Source organism: Gymnogyps californianus, chromosome 4 (genome assembly GCF_018139145.2).
Source record: "Gymnogyps californianus isolate 813 chromosome 4, ASM1813914v2, whole genome shotgun sequence".
Lineage (NCBI taxonomy): Eukaryota > Metazoa > Chordata > Aves > Accipitriformes > Cathartidae > Gymnogyps > Gymnogyps californianus.
Window position 1 is genome coordinate 30,940,819 of NC_059474.1, and position 25,965 is coordinate 30,966,783.

The window sequence follows — 25,965 nt, forward strand, 5'->3', positions numbered from 1 at the left end:
GAAACAGGAAGGCAGCGCAGCTCTGGGCTTGGAAAGACTTTACAGTCACCAGCCTCAGGAACTGCTCCTGCCACATCTGCAGGACACGGGAACTGCGATGGTAGGGGAGGTGGGTGTCTTATGTGTGTGTCATGTTCCTCATGGCTCAGGAGGAAAATATGGTCTGTCTTTTTGCTCCACAGCCTTGCGATCAGAACTAACAGTGGCTGCTGCAGTCTTAGTGCTGTTAGTGATTGTGATAATTTCACTGATTGTCCTGGTCATCATATGGAAACAGGTAATGTAGAAAAGTATTTCAGTTTGGATGCTGAGCCTTGCTGGGTTTTGATCTGCTCTGAAGTCAAGCACAGGACTAATGGTTGGTTTTGCATTCAATATGCTTTGCAGAAGCCGAGATATGAGATAAGATGGAGAGTCATTGAGTCTATCAGCCCTGATGGCCACGAATACATTTATGTGGACCCAATGCAACTGCCTTATGACTCCAGATGGGAGTTTCCTCGAGACGGGTTAGTGCTTGGTAAGTTTCCTCTAAGGGACTAAGCTCATCCTTCTCTGGGGAAAAGGACGATTAAGGACAACTCTGAGATCTCTGCTACCAGGATTTGTGATGTAAGTTATGGCCATGAAGTCCAGAGCCTCAGTTCTCCTTCCGCGTCCTCTTCTTCTCCTACAGTGGTGTCTGCCTTGAGCTCCTTGTGTTAGCGTCCCCCCCACACCTCCATTCCAGCTCTCCTCCACATGTCCCGCATGCAGTGCCCACCGCCACATGATGGAGGGCCATGTAGGGGGCCTCTCCCAGCATTAAATGCCCTCTTCAACACTCACTTCTGCTAAGGCACCCACAAGAAGGACATCAGCATTTTTATTTGCAAGACATTTATATACTTACGTGCAGAGGCCAAGGGAAATCTGCAAGCAGTTATGTAGTTATATTAAAATAATTTATTAAAAATATTTTTTAAATTATTAATCCATGCTGTGCACATATCAGTGCTGAGTAACTGCATAACTTATTTTTGTGGCTACTGTCCTTCTTTCCCCTTCTGCTTTCTTGCTTTGTTATTCCTGCATTGGAGTTCATATAGAATTCAGTTGTAATTACTTCTTCAAGGCTGGCCCAATCTGTCATTTATATCAATTGAAAGTGTAATGATTATAGACAATTTTAATGTTCTATCCAGATAGTGCTTTAAATATACAAGGCTTCCCTCTCTTGGAGGTAACTTGCACCAAGTTGTATCACAAAATACAGGAGAAGATGATGACATATGTTTTTTGTTTGATATATTTTAAGAAACATACTCCCCTGGTATAGTTCTCCTTCCCCATCACAGAGAGAGAATTGATGTTAATTCTTGAAAGAAGCAGCGCAAAAATTTCTGGTTCAGGAATGATATCCTTTAATTAAATTCATGTTGCTAATTGAAAACCAGAGGAGGGTGGATATTTAATGGCATTATTTTATTACAAGCCAGACTTTAATTATATGCCTAAATAGGATTTGTCAGATCTGAGTTGTTAACAGACCACCACTGTGACTTTGTCTCCCTCTGACTCATGAGCACCAGCCTACTTCAATGCCTTCCTGTTTACAAGTATATTCAGGATAGTCAGTGCTTTAAAAACTAATGATACATGTCCTTTTAGTGAGCTGGATTGCACAAGCGTTCTTCTTGACATGGTTAACATTTACCCGCTGGCAGTTTTGCCATATGAAATGCTTGCTGGTGGGCACCTCTTTTGTTTCTGGGGTTGATAATTCTGGTTTGTGCGGGTTTTCTCTTATCGAAGTGGGAGATGACAGCAAAGCAATTACACCTTTAGCTCAGGGAGGCTCTGAAGCAGCACACAAATCCATTTTGGCTCAGCCAGACGAGCATTTCCCATCCTAGCTGTGTAAGCCAGCTGGCATTTATTTGTTTTTCTAGCTAGTAGTGCCTGGAGTGCAGTACTGCGTCAAATGCCAACTCTGAACATTGGCTGGACGCAGCTTCAATTGATAAATTTGAGTTACACTGCAGATTTCCCTTTGTTATCACCCCTCCACAAAGTATGTAGTGTGCTGCCGTTTAAAGCGCTCAGCAGCCAGCGCAAGACTGGGAGATGTGTAACAGAACGAGAAATGCTGTAACTCAGTGAGCTGTTTGAATGCCACTGCCTTCTCCTGGCTCTGCTGAGAAGTGGCAAGGTCCCAGCAGGACCTGGACCTCTTCCTTCAGCTGAGATGGCAGAGGGCAGGGCCTTTTGAGGAGCGGTGTCCGAGTGCTGCTGTTTCTCAGGATCTTGGGGTGGCTGTAGAGAGGTGGCAGAATTGCTCCCATTGCCTCCCAGCCAGCCACCCGTTTGTCCTGGTGGCCTTAATAAGATGAAATGCTAGTCTGACACAGAATCAGACCCATTCCCATTTGCAAAAGGCAAGTTAAGATTCAAGTTACATAGCATTTAGGGATGTGGTACCTAATTTCTCATGAGTCTAGAAATTGGATGTAGATTATAAAGCTTGTCACTTGTTTGGCTTTTGATATAGACCAAGAGAGTTATGGTTTAATTTGGGGTGGGCTGATCGTCCCAGTTCAATTTTAGCCAAAGAAGCATCCAGTTGAGAAGCTTGTGTCTGGAACAAATTCACAGACTTCACCTTTGTATTTGTGTCCCCCCGAGCAGAAAAACGGCACCTCTCTGACAGGCTCAGCAGATAAGCTCTATGGATGGGTACAGAGGCTGAAATAGCTCTCACCCCCAGGCACTGTTCCTCCACTAGTTTGAGGAGCCTTGAGCTGCTGCTATGTCTGCTCAGTCCCTCTGTGGTGGAGAAGCAGTGCTGCTCCTTCACTGAGCAAATCACAGCGGTGCCCTTATACTAAGAAAAGTAAACACATGCTATAATTTCGGGCTCCACTGAAGGCCTTGACATCAAGAATGTGATGGCATTACAGATGCCTCCAGCTCTTGAGCAGTCAGCTCCCACCTGGCTCCAAATTTCAAGTGTAAAACACATGGGGCTTAGGCTCCGTCTGCGGAGAGGGGTGAAAAGGGGAAACAGCAGTGATTGCTCCCCGCCACTCCGGAAGGGCTCTCACCGTCTCCACGTGCACCCCGGCTCAGCAGAGGTGATGGAGAGGGAGATGTGCGCCTCGTGCTCAGCCGACAATATGGTTTGGGGAGAAATTGGCTTGTGAAGACAAGAAGATCAAGGAGCATCAGCAAATGCCATCGCATTCTGAAGGGCTGCATCCTGCCATATGGTTCCCAGACCTTCGGTCTGAAGAGTTTCAGGGGCCAAATTTCAGGCTCAGGTTGTTTGAATTAGTCTGAAATTTAGTGGGAAGCTTTCTCACATCCTGACTGGGAAGAATAACCCTTGGAGCACAGGAATCTTGAAAAGAAATCTCATAGTTTTTGTGTGCATGACAAACTATGCTGTCATAGTCTTGGAGAAGTTCTTCAGTGGTAACTCAGCTAAGAGTTCTTTAACCGTTTCTTGTCCTTGTTAGTGATGTAGATACTGTTTGGCTGGAAATTTTCTTTTAAAAGCATGTATACAATAAAAATGGGGGTTGTAGCTGGAGGATAACAGAAACATATGGCATTGCATGCCAGATAACACCTTCAGAAGCATAAAAGGCGGCAAGTTCAAACTGCAAATGAACGTCAAGGACAAAATGCCATATATCTCCATAGTAAAAGTCACTACTTATTCTTTCTGTGCTGGAAGTTAAAAAGTAGCATAAAATAAAATAGAGAGCTTGTCATGTATATGAAAATATCCTGGCATCTGGAGCTCATATACGGGTTTGTTCACTGAGTAAGCATTGCCTTGATGAACTTGCTCTTCAATATGGAAACTATGAAATATAGTATTTTGGAATATGTTTGTGCAGTTCATATTTCTCTAAAATCTTACTCAATCTGTACACAATTCTTCAGCACTCTGTATCCGTATCAGGAGACAGGATATGATAATCCAAAATTTTTGTCTAAATTGATTTGTGGGAAGAGTAAAGTGCGTATAAACATTAGCCGTTTCATTACAGCACTTGGAAATTTGCAATAACATTTATTCCAGCATATGAAACACACTTGTACATTAAACTTCAGAGAAGTTTCGCCTCATATGTGATCAACATGTATTTCAGCTTCTTGCAGATCAATGATGGTCCTGCCTGTCTATTTCTAAATGTGTTGTTGATGTGCTTCACTCTATCTTACTGCTAGATGTATCCAGCATTGATATAACAGCCTGAAACTACAGCTAAGGAGTCCATTTCAGATTTTTAAGTAAAGGACACAACTGTACTGTAGTCAGGTGCTGACTGAGGCAGAGAAGTCAACTTAAAAGTAGGAGAATCAATGATTAGAAAGGATAAAGTGAGGGTGGCAGGGCACAGTAGGAGATTAATTCGAATGAGTTGAGCTCCCACGTGCACAGGTGCTCCTGATGTTTGCTTGTTTGTTTTTATTTAAGAATCGTACTTAATGACAGCATTTCATATTTGCTTTTTCTGCTTAACAACAACAGTAATAACAATAATACCAGTGGTCTGGATAAGTGAGTGTGCTCTTTCCACACAAGAATCGCAACCTGTAGAGGAATGGCAGCGGGAAACAAGGCGAATTGCTGTTACTTTCTGAAATAAATAATGCTCTCCCTTGTGTGCAGGTCGAATCCTCGGTTCTGGTGCATTTGGAAAAGTAGTCGAAGGGACGGCGTATGGATTGAGTCGCTCTCAACCGGTGATGAAAGTAGCTGTGAAAATGCTGAAACGTAAGTTGTCACGGTTCCATTTCCCAAGCTAGGTAGGGCATGTTTCCAGAGGGTTATTTAAGCATTGCTTGTGTATAAATAGATTCTCCATACCTGAAGTTGCAAATGAACTGTGGAATGACTGAAATTTAAAATTAGACTTTAGATTGCTTCATGGCGTTTCAAGACTGAAGGTATCCAGGCTTCCGAAAACATCCAAAGTTTGGTTTTAGCTGTATGGACCGTAGCAGCCACAATAACTCAGCAAGTTCAGAAAAAGATAAAATAACCATGAATGTTTGTGAACAAATGAAAGCTACACAACAAAGGAGAAACAGGCAGGTCTCGTGTGAGAATCTTAAGTTCACTGAAGATTTCCCAGTTCACAAGAGATGAGAATCTGATGCAGTGATTCTGGAGGAACCATGAGGAGCTTGCTTGTGTTGAAATGAGTAACTTGCAAAGTGCCTCTGTGCCACCTGGGCAATCCACTGTACCCCTGGAGAGGGACAAACAGACTGGGTCAGCTATTGAGCTGCATCAAGTGAGTCCTTTATTAGTGATTTGTGACTCCTCTCCAAGTCTTAAGAAAGCCCCTTGTCAAGTAAAGGACACAGTCTTCTTCAAGAAACCATGGTAGCAATACTCTAATGAGGCAAGAAACAAGAAATCATTTGCTATTGTGAAAAAGGCAATTGCTCTCACTGAGTGGCTGGTGTGTTTTTTTCAACAGCTACAGCTAGATCCAGTGAAAAACAGGCACTCATGTCTGAACTGAAGATAATGACACATCTCGGCCCGCACCTGAATATTGTGAATCTGCTTGGAGCTTGTACAAAATCAGGTGGGTCTGGCTGACAAAACGGAGGTTTGCTGTGGAGCCATCATTCACTTTAACAAGCACACAAATTTCTAGTAAAGGATTTAACAGTTAATATAAACAAATAAAAGGTTTCACAAACCTACTTGATATTTGGTAGTAGTTGCAGTCATAACTTAGTAAATAAAAATGTATTAACTCACAATACTTTTTATGTTTTATATTCTATTTTCTACTATTTTTAGAGTTGGTTGGTTTTTTTTTTTTTAAAGACCCCACTCATCAATGCATTATTTTGCTTCATTTTATCAGGTCCTATTTACATCATTACTGAATACTGCTTCTATGGTGATTTGGTGAACTATCTGCATAAGAACAGGGACAATTTCCTGAACCGACACCCAGAGAAGCCAAAGAAAGATTTGGATATCTTTGGGATGAACCCAGCTGATGAAAGCACAAGAAGGTGGGAAAAAAAGGAAAAAAAAAGTATGACCTGCAACTTAAGGAAATGTCATTACTAACCCTTACTCCATTCCTCTGATTCATTGGTTTAGAGCCCTCCCTAATTCTTCTCATTAGACTTTTATTTATCAGGTTTCATAGGTCTGGGAAGGTTTCAGCAGAAGGTTTTGTTCAGTCTTCCTGACATGTGTTCTAGATCCATGTTTCCCCTGTGTAGAAATGAGTGCAGTCCCAGGACCACCATGGGTTCTCCACAGACATCCTGAAGTCCCAAAGAACATTTCTATTAATAAAGCACGGCCCAGTGTTCCTCTTTCCTGTGCAAACATCCTTTTGCCTCTACCCACCCAAGTTTTAAAAGTACAGCATAACTACCTGGGTTCCTTGTTTCCCTGCTTGGGGAATTTCTGCTGTCTAAAACTGCTTCCCTTCAAACAACCTGGCAGAGTTTGTTCTCCAAGCTCAAGTACTCTCCTTTATCTACCAATGGCTTAGCCAGTCTCAATAGTTTCCTTATGGTTAATGTTCATCCCATAGCTTTTTCCAGATGACGGTGGAGATGCTTGTCCTCATGCATTCAGCAATAAAGCAGTGTCATAAAATTAGCCAGGATTTAGAAGGTGAACAGAGATTCCTTCAAAAAACCACTCAAGCAAAAAGATCGACTGACTTGGTAGCTGAGTACAGCCAGGACTATTCATCTGAGCATGGGTTTGTTCAGCAGGACTGGATTTGATGCAAACTGTCTGGGTGAATAAATTACATCTATCATTTGGAATACCTTGAACTAAAAGTCCTAGGCAGTAATACTTGAATTCAGTGGGATTTGAGGGAGTTAGACAATACGTTTACATACCTGACTATTGAAAAAAGGATAAGTTTGAAACACATGTGTTTGACTACAGTGATACATGGTAACATGTACTAATATCTGATAATATATGGTTATGTTATAATACATGATCTTTATGTATTCCCTATCAAGAAGCCAGCTCTTATATTTCAGAGCAATACAATTGTACACTGTAAGACAACTGTTAGATCTGCAGGATGCTGTGGCAGGGAAGTAACTTGGGTAATACTAGCTGACACACCTGTATTTTTTTCCAATTTCAGTTATGTGATATTATCATTTGAAAACACTGGAGAATACATGGACATGAAACAAGCTGATACCACTCAGTACGTGCCAATGCTGGAAAGGAAGGAGGGATCTAAATACTCTGATATTCAGAGATCCGTGTATGATCGGCCTGCTTCATATAAGAAGAAATCTATGTCAGGTAATGTCTTCTGCATACATCATTAATACAAATAATTCTTGCATAAATGCATATCTTATTTTTGCCCTCTATACGGATGTCAACTACTCAGCTGTGTTCTGCAAGTGTGTGAGTATAAGCTATAAGCTATAAGCTAAAAGCTTATGCTTGTGTTCTTCATTATCCTCTGGGGATAGGGGTGCATACTCCTGGAGCAGAAGGGGTCCAGTTGTGTATTTGCTTCTGTGCTGAAGCACAGAGTGGCTGTGCTCTGCAACAGGGCTGTAGGCACTCTTTGGAGGTAGTGATTTTATCAGTCTTGTAGTTTGCAGGATTTTGAGCAATAGCAATGAACAATAATAATAGTCATTTATATTGCTCTGTTTCCACTTACATTTTACATTAACTGACACTTACCAAATGCAGAACACTCCCAAATACTTTCCTGGATTATGTAATGAAGATAATGAATGCATCCCATTCCCCGGCCCTGTTCTCAGAAACCAAATATGTTTTGCTTTAAAAATAGGCATCGTCACTTCTGCCTCTAGGCCTCAGAAACTGAACCATATCCAGTCCCAGATTTACATGGCAGACTAATGTACTCATATTGTGCTCTAGGACAGTTGGGGTAAATGAATCACTGAATTTTGACTGTTTTTTTGCTGACATCTTTCATAAAAAAATAAGAACTGTTGCCATAGAATTCCTGACCCTTTTTGCTGCTATTGGATTAGTCCCAGTGAATACTTGCTGGGAAACATAACAGTGTTCAGCAAAAGTAAACGGATAAGAATGTATATGCATGCACAAAAACCTAATGAAGGCACCACCTCTAAATAAATGTTTTTGTACCACATGCTGAGTATTGTAAACAACCTGTATGACACCTCAGTGAGCCTTTTTAACTTCACCTTTTCTTGCAGTTCTCTGGGGAAAAAAATACAGACAGGAGAAAAAACAAAACCTATATTTAATACTGGGTGTTTTGAAGAATGCAGTGTCAGTGACTGACGCAGACATTAAAAGTGGTTAGTTATTATGAAAATGCTGGTTTGGTCATGGTACTTTGTTAAAATCATCAGCTCAGAATCATGATAGGTAGAGGGAAATGGATGCTGCTTTCACACTCCACAGCACAAACACATTTTTCTCTCTTTTTCAACAGAATCAGAAGTCAAAAACCTTCTTTCAGATGACAGTTCAGAGGGCCTCAGCCTTCTGGATTTGCTGAGCTTCACCTACCAGGTTGCACGGGGAATGGAATTCTTGGCTTCTAAAAATGTAAGTAAATAGAAAAGTAAAATGGAAGAAAGTGTAAAAACGTCTTCATCTCCAACTATGGGTTCAATTTAGATTCTGAAAACACAGCTTTCTCACTTACCTGGCAACTGAGATCACCATGGTTGGAAAAATCAAAGCAGTAGTCAGTCCTCTTCTCCTGTTGCAGCCCACGACATTAATGGAGTCAAAGTGCCAGAGATGGCGGTGGATCTAGGCAGGGTCTGGGTGGAGGGTCCATACAGCCACAGACCAGCATGGTCAGAAGCATAGACGTATCATCAGTACATGCTGGGTAGAAGGGGAAAAGGTGGCATCACTTTTGTCTCTTCCCCACTGCAATGCATCCACATGAGCCCTGGCTGGTTCTGAGGACCGGTGCCTCCCTGCCCCTGTTAGTGGGGCAATACAGGTGCCTGTTCAGTAGAAGGTCTTGTTAAGACTGGGCCCAGAAAGTCAACAGAACTTTTTCAGGTATCTTTGCAAGGGAAATGGCCCTCGTGGAATTAGCACGTCCTTGAACAACTTAATTTCTCTCCGTACAGTGTGTGCACCGTGACTTGGCAGCTCGTAATGTCCTCCTGGCTCAAGGAAAAATTGTGAAGATCTGTGACTTTGGTCTGGCTAGAGACATCATGCATGATTCCAACTATGTCTCCAAGGGCAGCGTATGTACTTTTTAATCTCCTGAGCTCTGCTTTAACTGAAATAAGAAGTGTCAGTTTTAAATAGTGCTTAATGTTCTTGCCAGTCAGTGTTGGTTACGCTAATTGACCATTGGGACGAACGCTCCCGAGAACAATTTTTCTTCATTAATTCCTGTAACTTTCCTAATTCTGATTTAAAGCCAAAAAGTACTTGGCCACACTTAGTACTTCATGGGCTTACATTTTAACTGGCAAGTTTTGTGACTGGATAAATTATTAAGGAACTGTCACTATGGTATGGAGAGTAGTGACACAGCAATCAATGACATATCAGATATAGATCAGCAGTGCCAGCTTTTGTATCATACCTTCAATCAGCCTGGTCATTTGCTAGTGATAAAATGAATACAATTATGGCTTAATTAGTTTTTGTGGGGAGCAAATAGTAGCATTGCTTATGATCCCGATACCTCTGTGTTACATGGAATTAAAAAGAAACACTAGCAAGGTTAACACAACTTCTTATTAGAGAGACGTTAATCCTGGCTATCAAACAACAATTGTAATGGGAAGCATTTCTTTAATGACTAATCTGTGCAGTTTGGGGTTTCTTTCTTTTTGCTACAGACTTTCCTCCCAGTAAAATGGATGGCACCTGAAAGCATCTTTGACAATCTGTACACAACATTAAGTGATGTCTGGTCTTATGGCATTCTGCTGTGGGAAATATTTTCTCTTGGTATGTACTGTGAACACTTTCTTATGTGTAGTGATTAAGCTTTTTCAGTTCAAGCTGTTCTACATAAAGTATTTCAAATTCTGCAGTAAAAATATATGTGTGTGTCGTGGTTTAACCCCAGCTGGCAACTAAGCACCATGCAGCCGCTTCCCGCTCCCAGTGGGATGGGGAGGAGGGAAAAGAAAAAAAAGGTAAAACTTGTGGGTTGAGATAAGAACAGTTTAATAACTAAAGGAAAATAAAATATACTACTAACTAATAATAATAATGTAATAATAACTGTAATGAAAAGGAATATAACAAAAAAAGAGAGAAATAATACCCAAGAAAATACAAGTGATGCACAATGCAATTGCTCACCACCCGCTGACCAATGCCCAATCCATGATCCACGCCTCCCGGCCAACTCCCCCCTGTTTATATCCCTTTGGCTAGTTTGGGTCAGCTGCCCCGGCTCTGCTCCCTCCCAGCTTCTTGCACACCTGCTTGCTGGCAGAGCATGGGAAACTGAAAAGTCCTTGACTTAAGATAAGCGCTACTTAGCAACAACTAAAACATCAGAGTGTTATCAACATTATTCTCACACTAAATCCAAAACACAGCACTGCACCAGCTACTAAGAAGAAAATTAACTCTATCCCAGCCAAAACCAGGACAGTGTGAAATCAACTGTTAGTTATTCTTCTATATGGAGTTTCACATCCCAGCGTTAGGTGTGGCGTGAAATGTCCATACCCTTCCAAAGTTCTCTTTAGACTTTTTTTTTTTGCAAGATACTACTTTTTTTTGCTAGAGAACTGAAAGCACTGAGTGAAAAGCTTTTGTGGACAAGTATTGGTGTGCCAGGCCAGGATGGATTTTCTGGCTAATATGAAAAGGAAAATGCTTCCCTCTTGCAACAGGGTGCCTGGGGCTGCAGGCCAGCCCAGCAGCTGGTTTGAAACAGTCTCTTCATATATGTTTCAAAAGAGCCCGTCTTAGTCCCATTACAGAATTAAAACAAATGTCAATCTTCTGGGATGCTGATTTCTCATTTCCAGGTCAGCACTGTTCACACAGTTGGTTTATGGCAACGTAAAGTGGTTATGACAATGTATAACAGTTACAGACAATGTACAGTTCCCAGCTGGGAACAGCCTGGGTCTTTCCTCAGCCTCATTAATTAGCCTCCCGGGTGGGCGGCTGGCCTGCTTCACTAAGCATGCATTGCCCAGATTTACTCTCAGCAGAATTAAGCATGCCTGTATCGTATCTACTACTGCCCCACAGCAGGCCCAAGCCTAATGTTATTTTCTAGAATAAGTTGTCATGTAGCTGCTTCTCAGAAAACAGCAGTTGCACCACTATTTATGGTATTGATTACTGTAATCTCTGGGCATCATAGGATCCTGTAATATCCATTTCCCAGCATCCCTGGGAGGCATGGGAGTGCCATTGGGTAGCTCGGGAACTGAGGCACAGCTAAGCCTGCGCTTCACTGCACTACCTGTAAGGAAGGTTCTGAAGCCCAGTTTTAGGTGAAAATCCTGCTTTTGAAAGGACTGAGGTTTCTGGAGTGATATTATAGTATGCCTCCTCCACCTGAGAAAGATGATCTTTCTTGGAAAGCAAAACATATCCCAAGTGGCGTTTGTTAAGAAGGTCAGCTTTGGCATCTTGTTGCAACACTGACTTCAGCTTGAATGATCCTTTTACACACCAGCGACAACTGAGCACGACTGCAATGATGTCTGTATGCTGCGGCCCCAAATGATTGCTTAAGTGTGTCAGCTCAGGGGCCAAGTCCAAACTTTTTGACAACGCATGCACCTGACGTTAGCTGTTGTCTAAAGCTAGCTGCCCAGGTGGGAAGACTTGGATTTGGAGGGGACTGGCTCACACTAAGGCTTTGCCCTTACAGCCAGGATGAGGGGAGTAACTCAGGCCACGTCACTCTCAGCTGTCGTGCAGGTGCCAAAGGCAATAAAACCAGACAGAGCACGTGACTTGCCTGAAGTCACACAGAAAGTCAGTGGCAGAGCAGAGCCATGACCTCAGATCTGCCAAATGCAGGCTCACGACCTGATCCAGGTATCATCCAACCTCTGTGCCCAGTCAGTATATTCTATAAACACTGTAAAGGTATTTTTTTCTAAGTAGTATCTACTTCAATCTTTCCTAGCCAACGTTTCACATCAGGGCTTAATGTGGTCAAGACAATAGTTCTGATGTGAAACGTTGGCTAGGAAAGATTAATTTTGATGGCATGCCAAACTATAGCGTTAACACCTTTTGACATGAACAGCAAGACAGTATTTGGGAACTCTGCATGGATGGTCAAGTATAGAGTAGTATTTTTTCTTCTCTTTTATCTGCAGGTGGCACACCATATCCTGGCATGATGGTCGATTCTACTTTCTACAATAAGATCAAGAGTGGATACCGAATGGCCAAACCCGATCATGCTACCAATGAAGTGTATGTGTGCATTTGGCTTTTCCACACCTGGCCAGTCTCCAGACAATTTTGGCTTTAATTTCTGTTTGGTTACTCATTTTCCCCTACCAGTTGGTTAAAATGGTTTCCATCTTATCTGCAGGTATGAGATCATGGTGAAGTGCTGGAACAGTGAACCAGAGAAAAGACCTTCTTTCTACCATTTGAGTGAAATTGTGGAGAGCTTGTTGCCTGGAGAGTACAAAAAGGTTGGCTCTTTGGAATTTTCTCTGTGTTTTCTATATACTGTTTTAGAGGGAATTATAAGTGTTGTTCCAGGCATCAGAGCCATGAGCACCGAACTGGCACATCCTAATCTACATGGATTATGTGATTCAGACAGGGACATTGCATGTTTGGTTTCTGCATGCAAGCTTACTGAGAGAAGCAGTTCTGCAGTATTAGCTGGGAAGCAGAACTCTCCATTTCTAATGAAATCCTACTAACTCAATTTTTCTACTGGAGAATGGGTTTTATATATTTTCATGGGATTTTCTAGGCAGTGAAAGAATTCTAGAAAAGGGACTACTTGACCCATGTGTATAATCTCCCTATCTCCCACTTTGGACCCTGACACCAGCAATTTTTCCCCTCATACTTCTGATACCTCTGGACAAGCTCTGCCTGCCCCATCATTCAGTGTTTCATTTTCCTACCTACCTTCACTCCCTTCCCCCTCTCCCTACCCCTCTTTCACATCTATTTGTCTGCTCTATGCTGCCACACTCACTCCTGCATCGTCTAAAACTTACGTGTCACTTCTCCCTTCAAATCATTTGAAGATGCTGGGTTTCTCTATCCAGTGTTGCTGGCTCACAGGGCAGAATATTTGCGGGGTTAATGAATCACAGCTACCCATCTGAAGAAAGGCAGCCTTACTGAATAGCATCTAGTGAGGGATTTTAAATGAATATTTTCAGAGCTACGAGAAGATTCACCTGGACTTCCTGAAAAGTGATCACCCAGCTGTCACACGCATGAGAGGGGACTGTGACAATGCTTACATTGGTGTCACCTACAAGAATGAAGACAAGCTAAAGGACAGGGAGAGTGGATTTGATGAGCAGAGGCTGAGTGCTGACAGCGGGTACATCATCCCCCTGCCTGACATTGACCCTGTTTCTGAAGATGAGCTTGGCAAAAGGAACAGGCACAGGTAGGTGCGGTTTACAGATCATGTAGCCCATAGTCACCGTTCGGGGTCATGTTTGGAAATGTGCATTAACACTTTTTAGCATCCTACTCCACAAATGGTTTCCTTAGCTCTGTTGAAACTACTTATTGGGAAGGTCCCATGTAAATATGGTAGTATGAGTGGCCACAGTGTTTTCAATGGGAAAAACCTAATTTTGCCTCTTTTGTGACTGCCAGGGGAAGGGGACTGCTGGTGGGGTGCTCTTGTGTGTCACTGGGACTCCCTCCTTAGCTTGGCCAAGTCACAGTGGCTGTCTGGTGGCTCTGTGGGCACATTTTGCAACACATTCTTGCCCCTACAGCTCAATGCCTTGGAGCTGCATATGATATCTCAAGGGATTGATTTGTTCTGTGCGAGACCCACTCCAAAATTTGGGAGAAGTTGTTTTCAATATCTTCTATGGTATTCTTTTCATTGACAGCAGGGTACCCAGGACTTTTTACTGCGCCCTTGTCAGTTTGTATGACCTATTCCACTACAGCACAACACTGTGTAACCCTTACTGTGAATGGTGGGGGTTTGATTCAGCACTTAATTCATAGTATCTAGAATTAGCAACCTAGAAACTTCTTTTTTTGATATTTTTGTGCAATTTCCAAGAGGGGGATGAATGAAGTCTCTAAGAAGCACTATCCAGATTAAGATTTATTACCTCTCTCTGGTATTCCTATCTTATTGTCTGTTACTGTTATCTTATTTTCATCCAACCTCCCTAGATTTACCTAAGTGACCTATTGTCACAGCAATGTCATAAAGCTATTTCTCTAACGAGTCTCTAGCAGAAAGTGCTTGGAGGAACATATGAACAACCCGCTCCTTTGAATTCCAAGGTGGTTCATTACTCTTGAGATACAAGATGTGTCATGTCCTAAGAAATGGGTGATCAGAGTCACCTAATATTGTGCTATGGGTCAGAAAGCATGTGGGGAGGTAGTGTTCAGTTCTGCTAGAGACTGGAGTACTTACCCAGCCACATTCGCCACATATTTTATCTCTGAGATGTTTGTCTTTTCCAGTTCCCAGACATCTGAAGAAAGTGCCATTGAAACTGGTTCCAGTAGCTCTACTTTCATCAAGAGAGAGGACGAGACCATTGAGGACATTGACATGATGGATGACATTGGGATCGACTCCTCAGACCTGGTGGAGGACAGCTTCCTGTAAACCCACAGACACCTTCCAGCTCTGCACATGGGGAAGCTTGCTGTGTCGTCTACAGACTTCTGCTCCACAGAGAAAACCACTTTATTGCAATGTCAAGGATGTGAGGAGGAGGTAGATTTGTACAGAGAAACTCCCAGCAATGGGCAGAGGATTCAGCCTGAGTATGAATAAAAGAGACATGTCGAAGACGGATTTTTTTAGTGTTGCTTCTTGCAGTACTTCAGTAGCATCTCAGTGTTGTTTGCCATTTGAACTGGTAGGAGGACGAAGGAAAAGGCCACAAACAGACCAGTTTTGTGTTTCAAGGGCATTCATATAACTTTGATGGATCGAATTTCCACTGCAGCAATACTTCACCATTGTAATTATGTAAATAACTGTCTACTCAAGGATCTTTTGAGGTGCACATTGAACATATGCCATGGATTTTAGAAGAGAACGCTCATGAATTTTGTGTACTTCCTCCCTCAATCTCAATGTCAGCTGCTGTTGAACTATCATGTGAATTGAAGAACATGCGAAAACCACTTTTGGACCAAAAAGGTCTAAAACCACAAGGGACTGACCGGTACTACAAAACATGTTACTTTTTACCATTAATGCAAGTAAAGGGGAATAATAATAATAATAATAATTAAAAACCAGTCTATAATAGGTGTTAGAAACCTAGTAAGTCTTTATTAACTATAGAAGATAGCTGTTTTCAAGATAATACTACTACTGTTTTCAGTAACACTAAATGTATATTTTACAATTCATTGTCCTTCAGTAAAAGCACAGTTTCAAGAAACTTTTTTAAGTACAAGGAAAAAATTTCTGACTTGAAAATTTTTATGAAACAACTCTTTTTTTGGCTCTACACAGTATGGTAACTGCTCTGGTTAGCTAAAACTACTTTAACAAGGAGAACAATTTAAGATTTTGCTTTCTATCATGAGCTGAGTAGCTTTTCTAATCGGATATTCTAGAAGCAATTATTGTCCTCTGATTAAGTGAGGTTCTAAAATTTTAAATTAAAAAAAAAATTAATTTATGCCAGATTTCCAAGATGCTGGAGAATGGAAGATTATGATAAACTACCAGCAACATCCCATTATTAGTGTTTCATGGGTACTCAAAAGAAATCCTATCCTGGGGTAAGCTGTGAAGAATCAATTTGATATTTGACCTGCTCAAGGAACAAAGACATCTCTCCCCGCCTGGAACTCGAGTTTAAATAAGCAAAAATAATTCTGCAGCAAATATTCTTCTCTTAGTTTTCAGGTTTAAACAGGAACAGAAAACTCTGACTATTATCTTTGCAGACTGTAACTACAAAAGATAATTGCTTCCAAGAGTGTTTTTTGGAAGAAGGTGCACGAAAATGAACCTGCTCTCAGCCTGCAATAATTGTTTTTCGACACCACTTACATGAACGAAGTATTACGATTACTGCTATCACTGTACAATGTGTTATTGAGATACGATGCTTTGGAAGACTTACATGTGAAAAAAGGTACATCACTGCGAAGGACCCCATCCTTTCTGGTGCTCAACTTTCAAACTTAACCTTAATTCAGTGCGATGAGTGCCTCGCAGGACGTACTCAGCCTCTGCCATGACACAACCAATGCAAATGCAGTGCAAACTCATCCCTGTGTTGCAGTATTTTTCCTAGGAAGTGCGAAAGACGGACCAGCAGTGACCGACAGAACATGCTGCCATGTTAAACTACAGTTTAACTTGCAACGGCCCTAAGAAAAGCTACGCAAGTCCTCTTGACTTCACTTGTTGTGGACAGTTGTGGATCAAATGAAAGCAAACATAATATTGTCAGTGTTACAGGCAAATAATTCTGGATCTGGGTTTCAAAATGTCACCTGGCTGAGGCCACGTACAAGTGTACTGCAGATGTGAAAATAGGATCTGAAGCGAGGCACCCACATTTTCAACCCTGATGGAGGCTGACAATCAGAAGGAACCGTGAGTGATGGTGCATCCTCCATTTCTTGCAGTCAACAGAGCAAGACCGAGTGTCTTCCTGGGAGCCGTGCTTTAGCTAAACACATGTCACTGAGCTCTGTACAGGGACAACTGTGAAACATAAAGACTCTAGATATAGCCAGGACAGATGAGACAATGTAAAGTCTCCCTCCAGTTATGAACTATGAATTGAGGAAACACAAATTTTCTATTGGATATCCCGGATATCTGAATGGCCACTTGAGACCACACACGCCTTAATTTGCATGTGTAGTCATTAAAACTACACATTCAAATTAGGCAAGCAATTTCACCTGCGTTTTTGCACATGGCCTAGTGTTCTTCAGGGTTTGAAAATCAGCCCAAGCACATTTTATTATACCAGTTACTGGAATCTAAGGACATTTTCATGCGGTCTCCCCTTCCCCTCGCCAGTTTCATTCTGTATCTCGCAGCGCATCTCGGGGCTAGACCCAAATGGTGGATGTGAACCAGAGCTGGCTCACTTTCCGATGAATGGTAATGTTGATTCTTCATCCTGTCATGACTATCATGTAGATGAACTGCATCCATGGCAGGGGTCTAGCCAAACCCAGCTCACTGCAGGCTTGGAATCAGATAAGATGGCCTGGAAACTGGAATGAGAAGCAGAGGAAGAGAGGAGATTTACTAGAGAGGGAGAATTATGAGAGGATGATTTGTTTAGTTTTACAATATTATCAGTATTACAGACTTTTTCTTTTATGGCTTAATTTTTGAGAAGCCACTGGAAGAGATATTCCCAAACCTTTCGCTACAGTAATTGTGTAACGACAATCAGTGTTAGCCTATGAAACACAGCTTTTGATTTGGAATGGCCAACCAATTCCTTACAGCGTGGTCTGCAGCTTGTACAAAACGGTCCTATTACATGATGAAGGACGTGAGATATGGTGATGTTATACATCAATATGTATATAAGTATTTTTATATAGACTTCTAGAATACTGCCAAAACATTTATGACAGCTATATCACTGCCTTTGTTTATATTTTTTTTACTGTGATATATTCCACAGGCACGTTAACTGTTGCACTTTGAATGTCCAAAAGTTATATTTTAGAATAATAAAAAAGGAAGTGTTTCCAAAATGGTGGCTGTTGTGAAATGTTTGAAGAAGGGCAAACTGGCCTGAGTGATGGTAGGCACAAAATGTATTTCAAAAATGCCCCTGTTGATATTTTGTCTTTGAAAAAATCCTGTAAATTAAGATCTCTATATTTCAATAAATGATATATAATTTAAGGATATGTGAGGGGTCTATACTCACTTATTGAAAGATGGTTATAAAGAATCAGTCTTGCTTGCGGTTTTTTTTCCCCTCAAAAGGTTTTTGGTTAATTGAGTGCTCTGTAAAGCCATCGGGCAGCAACGACAAGCAGGTCTCTGAGCCCTTCCAGTGGGCATAGTGGGGAAGTGCCTGCAGCAAATGACCTGGATAGTGAGTGACATCTGTGGGGAGCCATGTTGTCCCCCAAAACATGGCAAATGCGGTGCTCCAGCAACTGCTGCCCGGAGCAGAGCATGTGCCCCGAGGTGGGCACCGGGCTCCCTGCACGAGATGAAACGCTTCTTGACCTTGGCACCGTGTGTGCTGGGGGGTTCGATGCCTGCTGGTCTGCACACACTGAGGAAAGGGGGGACATGGGATACAAACGGACATGCTGCGCCATGTGTCTGCGATGTACGCTCTCTGCCGCTTCTAGCACCGGTGTACAATAAAGGATTTTATGCAAAGGTTGCTTTTAACAAGGGACTAAAAGTGACTTGTGTCAGTCTTTAGCCTCAAGCTTTTGATGATTACAGAGGATTAGATGGTCCCACCTTGAAACGGCCACGGTTTCTCTGCCTCTGGCTGCAGGGTTTTTTTAAACCTATGCTGAGCTCACCTTCTTTATGAATCAAACCAGATTTTGTCCTATGGTTCTGTGCTCCCACAGTAATTGATTTTACACAGTGGATGTAACTGAACGTGAATTTGAGAAGAATTGCAAGATTTCAACCTGAAAACGGAGTTAAATTTGTCAGCTGCACTTCCTGCACTGGAGCCTCTCCTGGTCTGCCAGTGGGAGCCAGGCAAGGCTCGCCGCAGGAAAGCCCTGTGAACAGGCAGGTTAGCAACCTCCTGTCCATGGAGTGGTCACTGTTGTTAAAACATGCTTGGAGATGAACTCTCCGTCTAACATCTCCCTCTCCTTCACCACTTCCTCGCAAAGAAAAACCTCTCCTTGCTTCAAACAGAGTTCAGCAGCGTGGGCCCTTGCCTTAGATAAGAGTTAGAGCAGGTTGCCTCTCCTTTGTGTCCTTGCCGAAGAGGAGTCTATCCTACAACACTGCACAGACATGCGACACTTCCTGCCACCCCAGGGGTTTGGGAACGAGTTCATGGCAGCACTTGTGTCCTCACATTTGTCCTGTTCGGCCACGCACCTGCTCTTCTGGAAGTTCAGCAGCTGTGTGAGACATGAGGACTGATGGACTCGTTATTCCTGCTGTGCACGTTAAAGGGTGGTGATATCAAAATCCCTCTCTATGCAAGAGCCTGCAGCTGGGTACAGAGCTCAAATTCAGTTCTCCATCCTCTTCTTCCCCTTTGCAGAGTGGGAATGCAATCTCCCATGTGTAGGGTACGGCTGTGTGTGCCTGTGAGTGTGTGTGTCCATGTTGGGGAGCATGGACAGTGAGTGTCTCACCCTCTTGCTGAAGTAGATCCATTTTGGGCAAAAGCCTAACCCCTCACTCCACTGATAACCACAGTCCGGGTGTCAAGCAGGAGTCCCGCTCATCGTCTCGCTCCCTGTCTCAAGGCCTCTGCAAGTATTTGGCTGGAAATGTACTAAGGGAGTGCACTGGCACACGGCAGAGGCAGTGTGCCCAGGAGAGAGGAGCTGGGGGAGAGCGGCACTGTGCCCGGAGCAGCAGAGAGAGGCGGGCTCCTGGCCAGGATGGGAAGGGTAAGGTAGGGAATGGCTTTCCACATGGGCCCTATGCAGGAGACTTCAGTTTATGCAGGTAAACAGACCTTTGGCTAAGCTTCTGGATTGCTGTGAGTGGTGCAAAAGGGGAGCAGCAGGTTCATCAGCCAGCCGCAAGTCATCCAGCCACCCCGAGATGCTCCTGGTGGCTCTGGGAACCTGAGGCACCGTGCCCTTGCAACTGTCTCAGCAAGACGGCCATGTCCCATCACCTTATCCCCATCATTGGAGGTTGTGTGGTATGGGAGCTGTGTGATGGCGTAAGCCCTGGGAAAGATCAGAGGAAAGCAAAGGAAAGCCTTTTGTATGCTCAAAAACAAAGAAGAGGGAAAGTCACCTCATGGACCTGGGCTGGCCCATGAAGCCGGCAGCTGAAGCAGAGTCCATACGCTGTGGGAGTCCCGCCACCGACGCCTACAGCAAAGTGAAGGGTTGGGCTCAGCACTCGTGGGCTTGTCCACCTGGCGCCATCTCTGGCCTGCACCCCTTGGCACAGCCAGCTCGCGTGAGACCAAAACACAGTGGGTGGCAGTGGAGGGACCAGCCCCTTCCTCTGCTGGCACTGATGTTCAGTGTCTTTCAAAGGGAAAACTCATCTAACTCCCAACCCCAGTTCATCCCCATCCATATAACTGGAAGTAAGGATCTGAGACACCTTTAAAAATTCCAGTGTTTCCTTACATTTGTTAATACCTTTACTGAAATACAGAGCCAAACTTTTCGTTTCCGAGTTGGCCACAAGATGGAAGCATCAGACAAAAATCTGTTAAATAGCTCTTCTTTCCCTCATCCCTTTTCTGTTTGTGTTTCCACAGCAGCACAGATGTGCTGCCACTGCAGAGGTAGAGCAGCTGGAGCCTTTACAACAATAGGAGGTAAAGGAATACAGACGGTGTCCTTCAGCTCCAAATGTTTTGTTTGGAAGAACTTTGAACCTGTTATGATAACCATAGTTTTCCATAGGATGTGACCTGCAGTAGACACTCCTTTTTAAGAACGAAATATGTACTCAAGTCTACTCTTACCAAAGGGAAAACTGAAACAGCATCATGGAAGTCAGGGAATTTGCCTGGGATTTTTCTGGGCCACAGTTATCCCTTTTGTGTTACAGCATACAACCCAAACTCTGCAAAACTGGAAACTTCACTGGCAACTGCCATGTTATCCCTGATAGCGCTGAGGGACACTCTGCCTTTTGCCTCAAAAAACTTACCTCTAGTGGAGAGAGGGAGGGATTTAGAATAAAATATGATTTTTAAATATGGTGAGGAGTGAGACCTTAGATATCCCAAACTCAGCTGAGACTGCGTTCGTCTCCTCTGCATTCATTCTTTTATTGCTTTAGTGTTGTGCTGATGTTAGACGAGGAGCCAGAAGCACTTCTGAGCTGAGGGCCAGATTAACTTGCCTTCGTGGTATTCAAAAAAATAAAGAGTTGGGACCAGTCTAATGTATGTAGCCAGACCCCAAAATTCTAACCCCCAGAAGGCATGCAGGTTTGAGGGTTAGTTAGAGTTTGTAATCTGTTCCAAATTCTGCAGCAATCTGATGTATCAGACATTGCTGTATCCACCCTGCCATGAGCACTGCTGCGCTCCACCAGCGGGAGCATCATCTCCTTTATCATTTCTCCATAAAAGTGATGCAAGCTTTGTAAGAAGGGGGATGTGATTTATTAGACCAGCTGATACAGCCAAAAAAAATGAGAAGTAACTCACGTCAGGACTTGAGGTAGGGCTTGGGTATCTAAAAAATGGGCTGTGTTTTCCAGCTCTACTAATCGGCCTCATAAAAGACATCTTCTGCATATTACTTCTGGGTGGCTGAGACAACAGCCATTGTGTTGCCAGCAGTAGCATGTGCCAGCTGATGCTCGAGTCTTAGAAATGCCTGTTTAAAGGCAGCTCTAAGCTTTGAAATTGGAGCCACCTTGTCGAAGGTAAGCCAAGCATGTGTGCGCTACCAGCGACAGCTCTGCAAAACAGTGGCTCCCACCAGCTAGTGTATTTGGGTGTATTTGTATTTATACCAAGTGCATTTGTGAGCTTGTTGATTGATTGCTTTCAAAGGTAGAGTTTTGTTTTGCTCACAATCTATTTGACATGCAAAATGATGGGTGCTTTGGTAGCTAAAAATGCTGCTATATTGGTGTGGGAACGATGTCAATGCTTTAAAGCCAATCTTCAATTATAAAAAAAAGAGTCTACTGTCGTCATTTAACCTGGCATGCTGTATGACACAGACCAGAGGGTTTTCCCAGATTAATTCCCATTTGAACCAGAGCCTGTCATCTAGAAAAAAAGCAGTCTTTTCTCATCTCTGTGAATCCTTGTGTAAATATCAGGTTTTGCAGCTGCTTACATGTGAGACAAATGTTATTAGTTCAACACTCTGGGCATGCACCAAACCAAGACTTATATTTCCACACTGTTTGCTCAGAGGAGCTCAGAAACCCTTTAGCCATCATTTCTAGTCTGATCGGCTGGATGAGCAGGGGAGTGGGATTTCATCAACATATTTCAATCACTTTCAGCGTAGTTTGTGGTGGCTGCCTTTGGCAGTTTTGGTTGTGTGTGTACAATACTCTGATGCTCTGTGTGTGAAACGGGAGTTCCTCTGACTGGAAGTTAGTGGAGGTGGACTGGCCTGAAGGAGGAAAGATGCCTGTAGCCAAAAAAAATGGTATAATGTTGCTACCCAGTAAGAAAATGTGGGTGAATTTAGTTAAACGTGTTTTCCCTCTCTGCCCCAAGACCTTCTCATGCTTTTCCGAGCTGTGCTTCCCAGTTGGATGGCCCAGGGAGATTGCTCTGAGCAGAGCAGGAGGGGTGCCACTGCCGACCCCGCCAGGGCTTTGATCAGCGCTGCCTGCGCTTGGCTTTTATGTATGCAAAAGCAGGAATGGACAGAGGACCCTCTATACCAATCCCAGCTATGACATAATGTAGCAACACGGAGGTTTGGGCTGCTGCCTTTGGCTACAAGCACAGAGGACTGTCCATGCTCTGTTACAGCTGTGGGCTGGTCGGGTGATGCTCTCCCTGGCTGCAAGGCTTGGCACGAGTAGCGAGATGATGCTGGGGCATGGCATATTCTGCTTTTTTCTGCTGTCTTGCGAAGAATGCACGACTTGTTCAAAGGTGCATTTGACTTGACTCTTTTTCCTCCCACCCACCTTTTTCAGCTTCTCCCCCGGAGAAGTGGGCTGGGAGCTCTGTCACATCCCTGCCCTGCTTCAGATTCGGACGACACCAGTCACTGCCAAAGGCCAGGATCGAAGGGCTCCAGCACCGCTCCAAGCTGCTCCCGAGAGTCTGTATACCTAACTTGTTTCCACAGCTCCTCCCTGGATCCTCGGCTGTTCCCCTGGCAGTGAGAAACCCTCAGAATTAAATATCGTGAAAAAGTGTTGTTGAAAATGTTCAAGAGAAACTGAATTTTGAGGGAAAATGCATTTGAAAATGTCAGCATTCTGTAAAAGAAGAAAAAAAATGGTGCGAATATATGTTGCTTTACTGTCAAAAACTGAGCAGCCCAAACCTGTCCTGAGCTGCCAAAAATTAAAAACTTTATTTTTTGGCTCGAATATTTTGGTATTCAAATTTTCTCCTGAAAATGCCATGTTTGCTATGGAGAATGTAGAAAGCAAGCTTTTGGGGTTTTTTTCCCCTGTTGAAATCCACTTTTACCTCCTCCCTCCCAAAAAGGACCCCCCTTCCCACCCCGCCTGTTATGACATCTTGTGCTGAGACTGAGACTGCGCCACTACAAGGACCTTTCATAGGAGCAGCTGTTAGAAGTTGCCTTGCAACTCCAGGGAAGTGTTTCTCAGGATTTCTTATCCTGGCAGCTTCCATAAAAAATGCCGGCAGAGGATAGGGACGCAAGACCTGCCCCCACCGGGATGCCGCTCAGGCTGTGGGCAGGGGACCGGCAGTGCCTGCCCGGGCATGAAAGATGCATTTTGTTCCCCTGCTCTGCCCTGTGGCAGTCGGCTCTGGGAGCCGGTCAGACCCTCCTTTCCTGGGAGCATTGCTGACACAAGGGCTTACAAGTGTGAGCGAGAACACAGTGGCACTTGTGTGCGGGCACATGCGTGCCCGCCTGCCTGCCTGCTGCCTGCCCATGGGGCGCTCACCTTTATGTCCCAAGAGCAACGCGAAGAAGGGGTCTGAGCCCCACCATGGCCTTGCAACTTCACCCCGGTTAGAGACACTGCCGGTGCTGCCTGGGTTTTGCCAGCCGTGTGGGCAGGGCTCGTAAAAGACATCACCACTGTCTGCGAACCTGCCGCACGTTAATCTTGAGACCATCTCAGCTAGGGGAGCTCTGCTGTGCCAGCGCTGAATTTTGTCACAGTGCTGCTCAGGTTGTCGTCTTCTCCTGCACCGAAGAGTGAGCAGGGGGGCTTGTGAGAGTGCTAAGTCAGCAGAAAGGAAGAGTTTTCTTACGTACCTACTGAATGGTGGTGACGTAGCTCATGGCAAACCTCTCTCCCTGTCTTCTCCTCCCTCCAACACTATGTTTCTCACCCCAGCAGCTTGTCCGCCATGTTGTCCCCAGGTTCCTGCTGATGTCCCCCAGCCACACGCGTGCTGCTGGCCCTACTGCTGAGACCTATCTGACTTGTGCCATGGGGGGAACAGTAGCTCTGGCCCAGGAGACCCCTCCCACAACAGGAGGTGACACTGGATCAGCTGCTGGTGAGGGAGGTAGAAGGACCCCTGTATGGTTGTATGTGGTGGGAGAGGGAATGGGACCACGTAAGCACTAGGACAGGGTAAATGTCATCATATAACACACCCTACAGTCCTAGCAAGGATCAAACCCTGTCAACATCATCCAGGACAAAGCATCTCTGTTCTCATTCACACAGGAACATTGAGCAAGGACCTGGCCAAGACGAGTAAGTCCAAAAGCGTGACAGTCCTGGACCACCTAGAGGGACAACTAAGGATTTAGCCTTGAGGAAATCACCAGGAGAACTTCCGAAAACCATAAAAGCAGCCACTTTGTCCTAGCCCTGCACTGAAGGTAGCTCTTTTAGGGCTCAGAGGATTTTGTAGTTCTGGCTTGAAGTTTCTTACTTCTAGGTGTACTTCACTCAAGACACCCTTCCTGAGTTTTGTGCATTGACACCTCTCTTCTAGGGAGTGGTCTGAGAGCTTTTGTGGCACCGTCTAGAAACTGGAGGGATGGGTAACCTAAAAATATTGTAGTAGTCCACTGACTCATTTTACTTAAGTCAAACAGCTGCCAGAAGGTAATGGCAGTGGTAGTTCCATTACTATCATTATTGCTGTTGGCAACCTGGGCTGGATTTGAACAGCTGACAACTGATCCTCCTGTCAACTCCCCAAACTACCTATTCTTCTTTTTAGCTAGAGTTTTAGGTCAAGTAGCCATGCAGCAGCTAAAATACTGACAAAGTATGATTTTACAATATTCTTATATTGTTGAACCTGATGTGATGTCATGAGATTGGATTGTTTATATTTATATATACATAATCATACCTTCTTCTCTCTTTGAATGGTCAAGCACTCCAAATATTGGTCATCTGGTGCATTGAAATATATCCTCTGCATCTTTCATGAAATGAAAATAAACATTTTGCTTATTTTTTTACTTCATTAAAATACCTACCAGAAAGTTTTGGGAATGTTTGGAAGTTTTTCAGGTTTTTATGAATCTGGAGAAAACAAGATGAGAAGAGGTTTAATTCAGTCAAAAAACCCCTATTTATAGAGAACATTTTAACAATAGCAATGGAAAATCAATTATTATCTTACATGACCCACAGCCTAGGCTGAGATCTAATCTTTTTAGTAGAGCAGGCACATCTTGAAGACATAGCATTTTTGCTAACCATCTGAATTCTTCTGGCTTTAGTAGTTCTGCAATTGGAAGTGCTCAAAGGCTGGACACAAGTACTAATACTTCAAGGCAAAAGAGAATATTAGTTTATTGCAGTAGTTATACATCTTTCAAACTTTTCATTATGTTAACACGACTACATCAAAAGGGTTTGTTGAAATTTTGTCTCAAATCTAGACATGCAGTTTCAGCTTACCAACCTTTGCATGCGACTTCAGTTGTCAGTAATTTTGTAGAATAAATTCTGCTACATACGTAGAGGCACAGCTATACATCTGCTCAAAAGGGCCACAGTTTCTCTCTGCAGAGAGAACTCT

General features: G+C 43.5%; 1 protein-coding gene across 1 annotated transcript in view; it reads left to right on the forward strand.

Moving 5' to 3' along the window:
* Nucleotides 1–18,041, forward strand: part of PDGFRA (platelet derived growth factor receptor alpha) — a 35,710-nt gene extending 17,669 nt beyond the window's left edge. Inside the window, exons 11-23 of the mRNA XM_050895416.1 lie at nt 183–277; nt 388–520; nt 4,664–4,768; nt 5,481–5,591; nt 5,880–6,033; nt 7,149–7,315; nt 8,463–8,578; nt 9,121–9,243; nt 9,850–9,961; nt 12,319–12,418; nt 12,540–12,645; nt 13,357–13,592; nt 14,648–18,041. Of these exons, the coding sequence (XP_050751373.1) occupies nt 183–277; nt 388–520; nt 4,664–4,768; nt 5,481–5,591; nt 5,880–6,033; nt 7,149–7,315; nt 8,463–8,578; nt 9,121–9,243; nt 9,850–9,961; nt 12,319–12,418; nt 12,540–12,645; nt 13,357–13,592; nt 14,648–14,795 (1,706 nt within the window). The 3' untranslated portion in view covers nt 14,796–18,041. The remainder of the gene's footprint in view (nt 1–182; nt 278–387; nt 521–4,663; nt 4,769–5,480; nt 5,592–5,879; nt 6,034–7,148; nt 7,316–8,462; nt 8,579–9,120; nt 9,244–9,849; nt 9,962–12,318; nt 12,419–12,539; nt 12,646–13,356; nt 13,593–14,647) is intronic.
* Nucleotides 18,042–25,965: the final 7,924 nt, after the last annotated feature.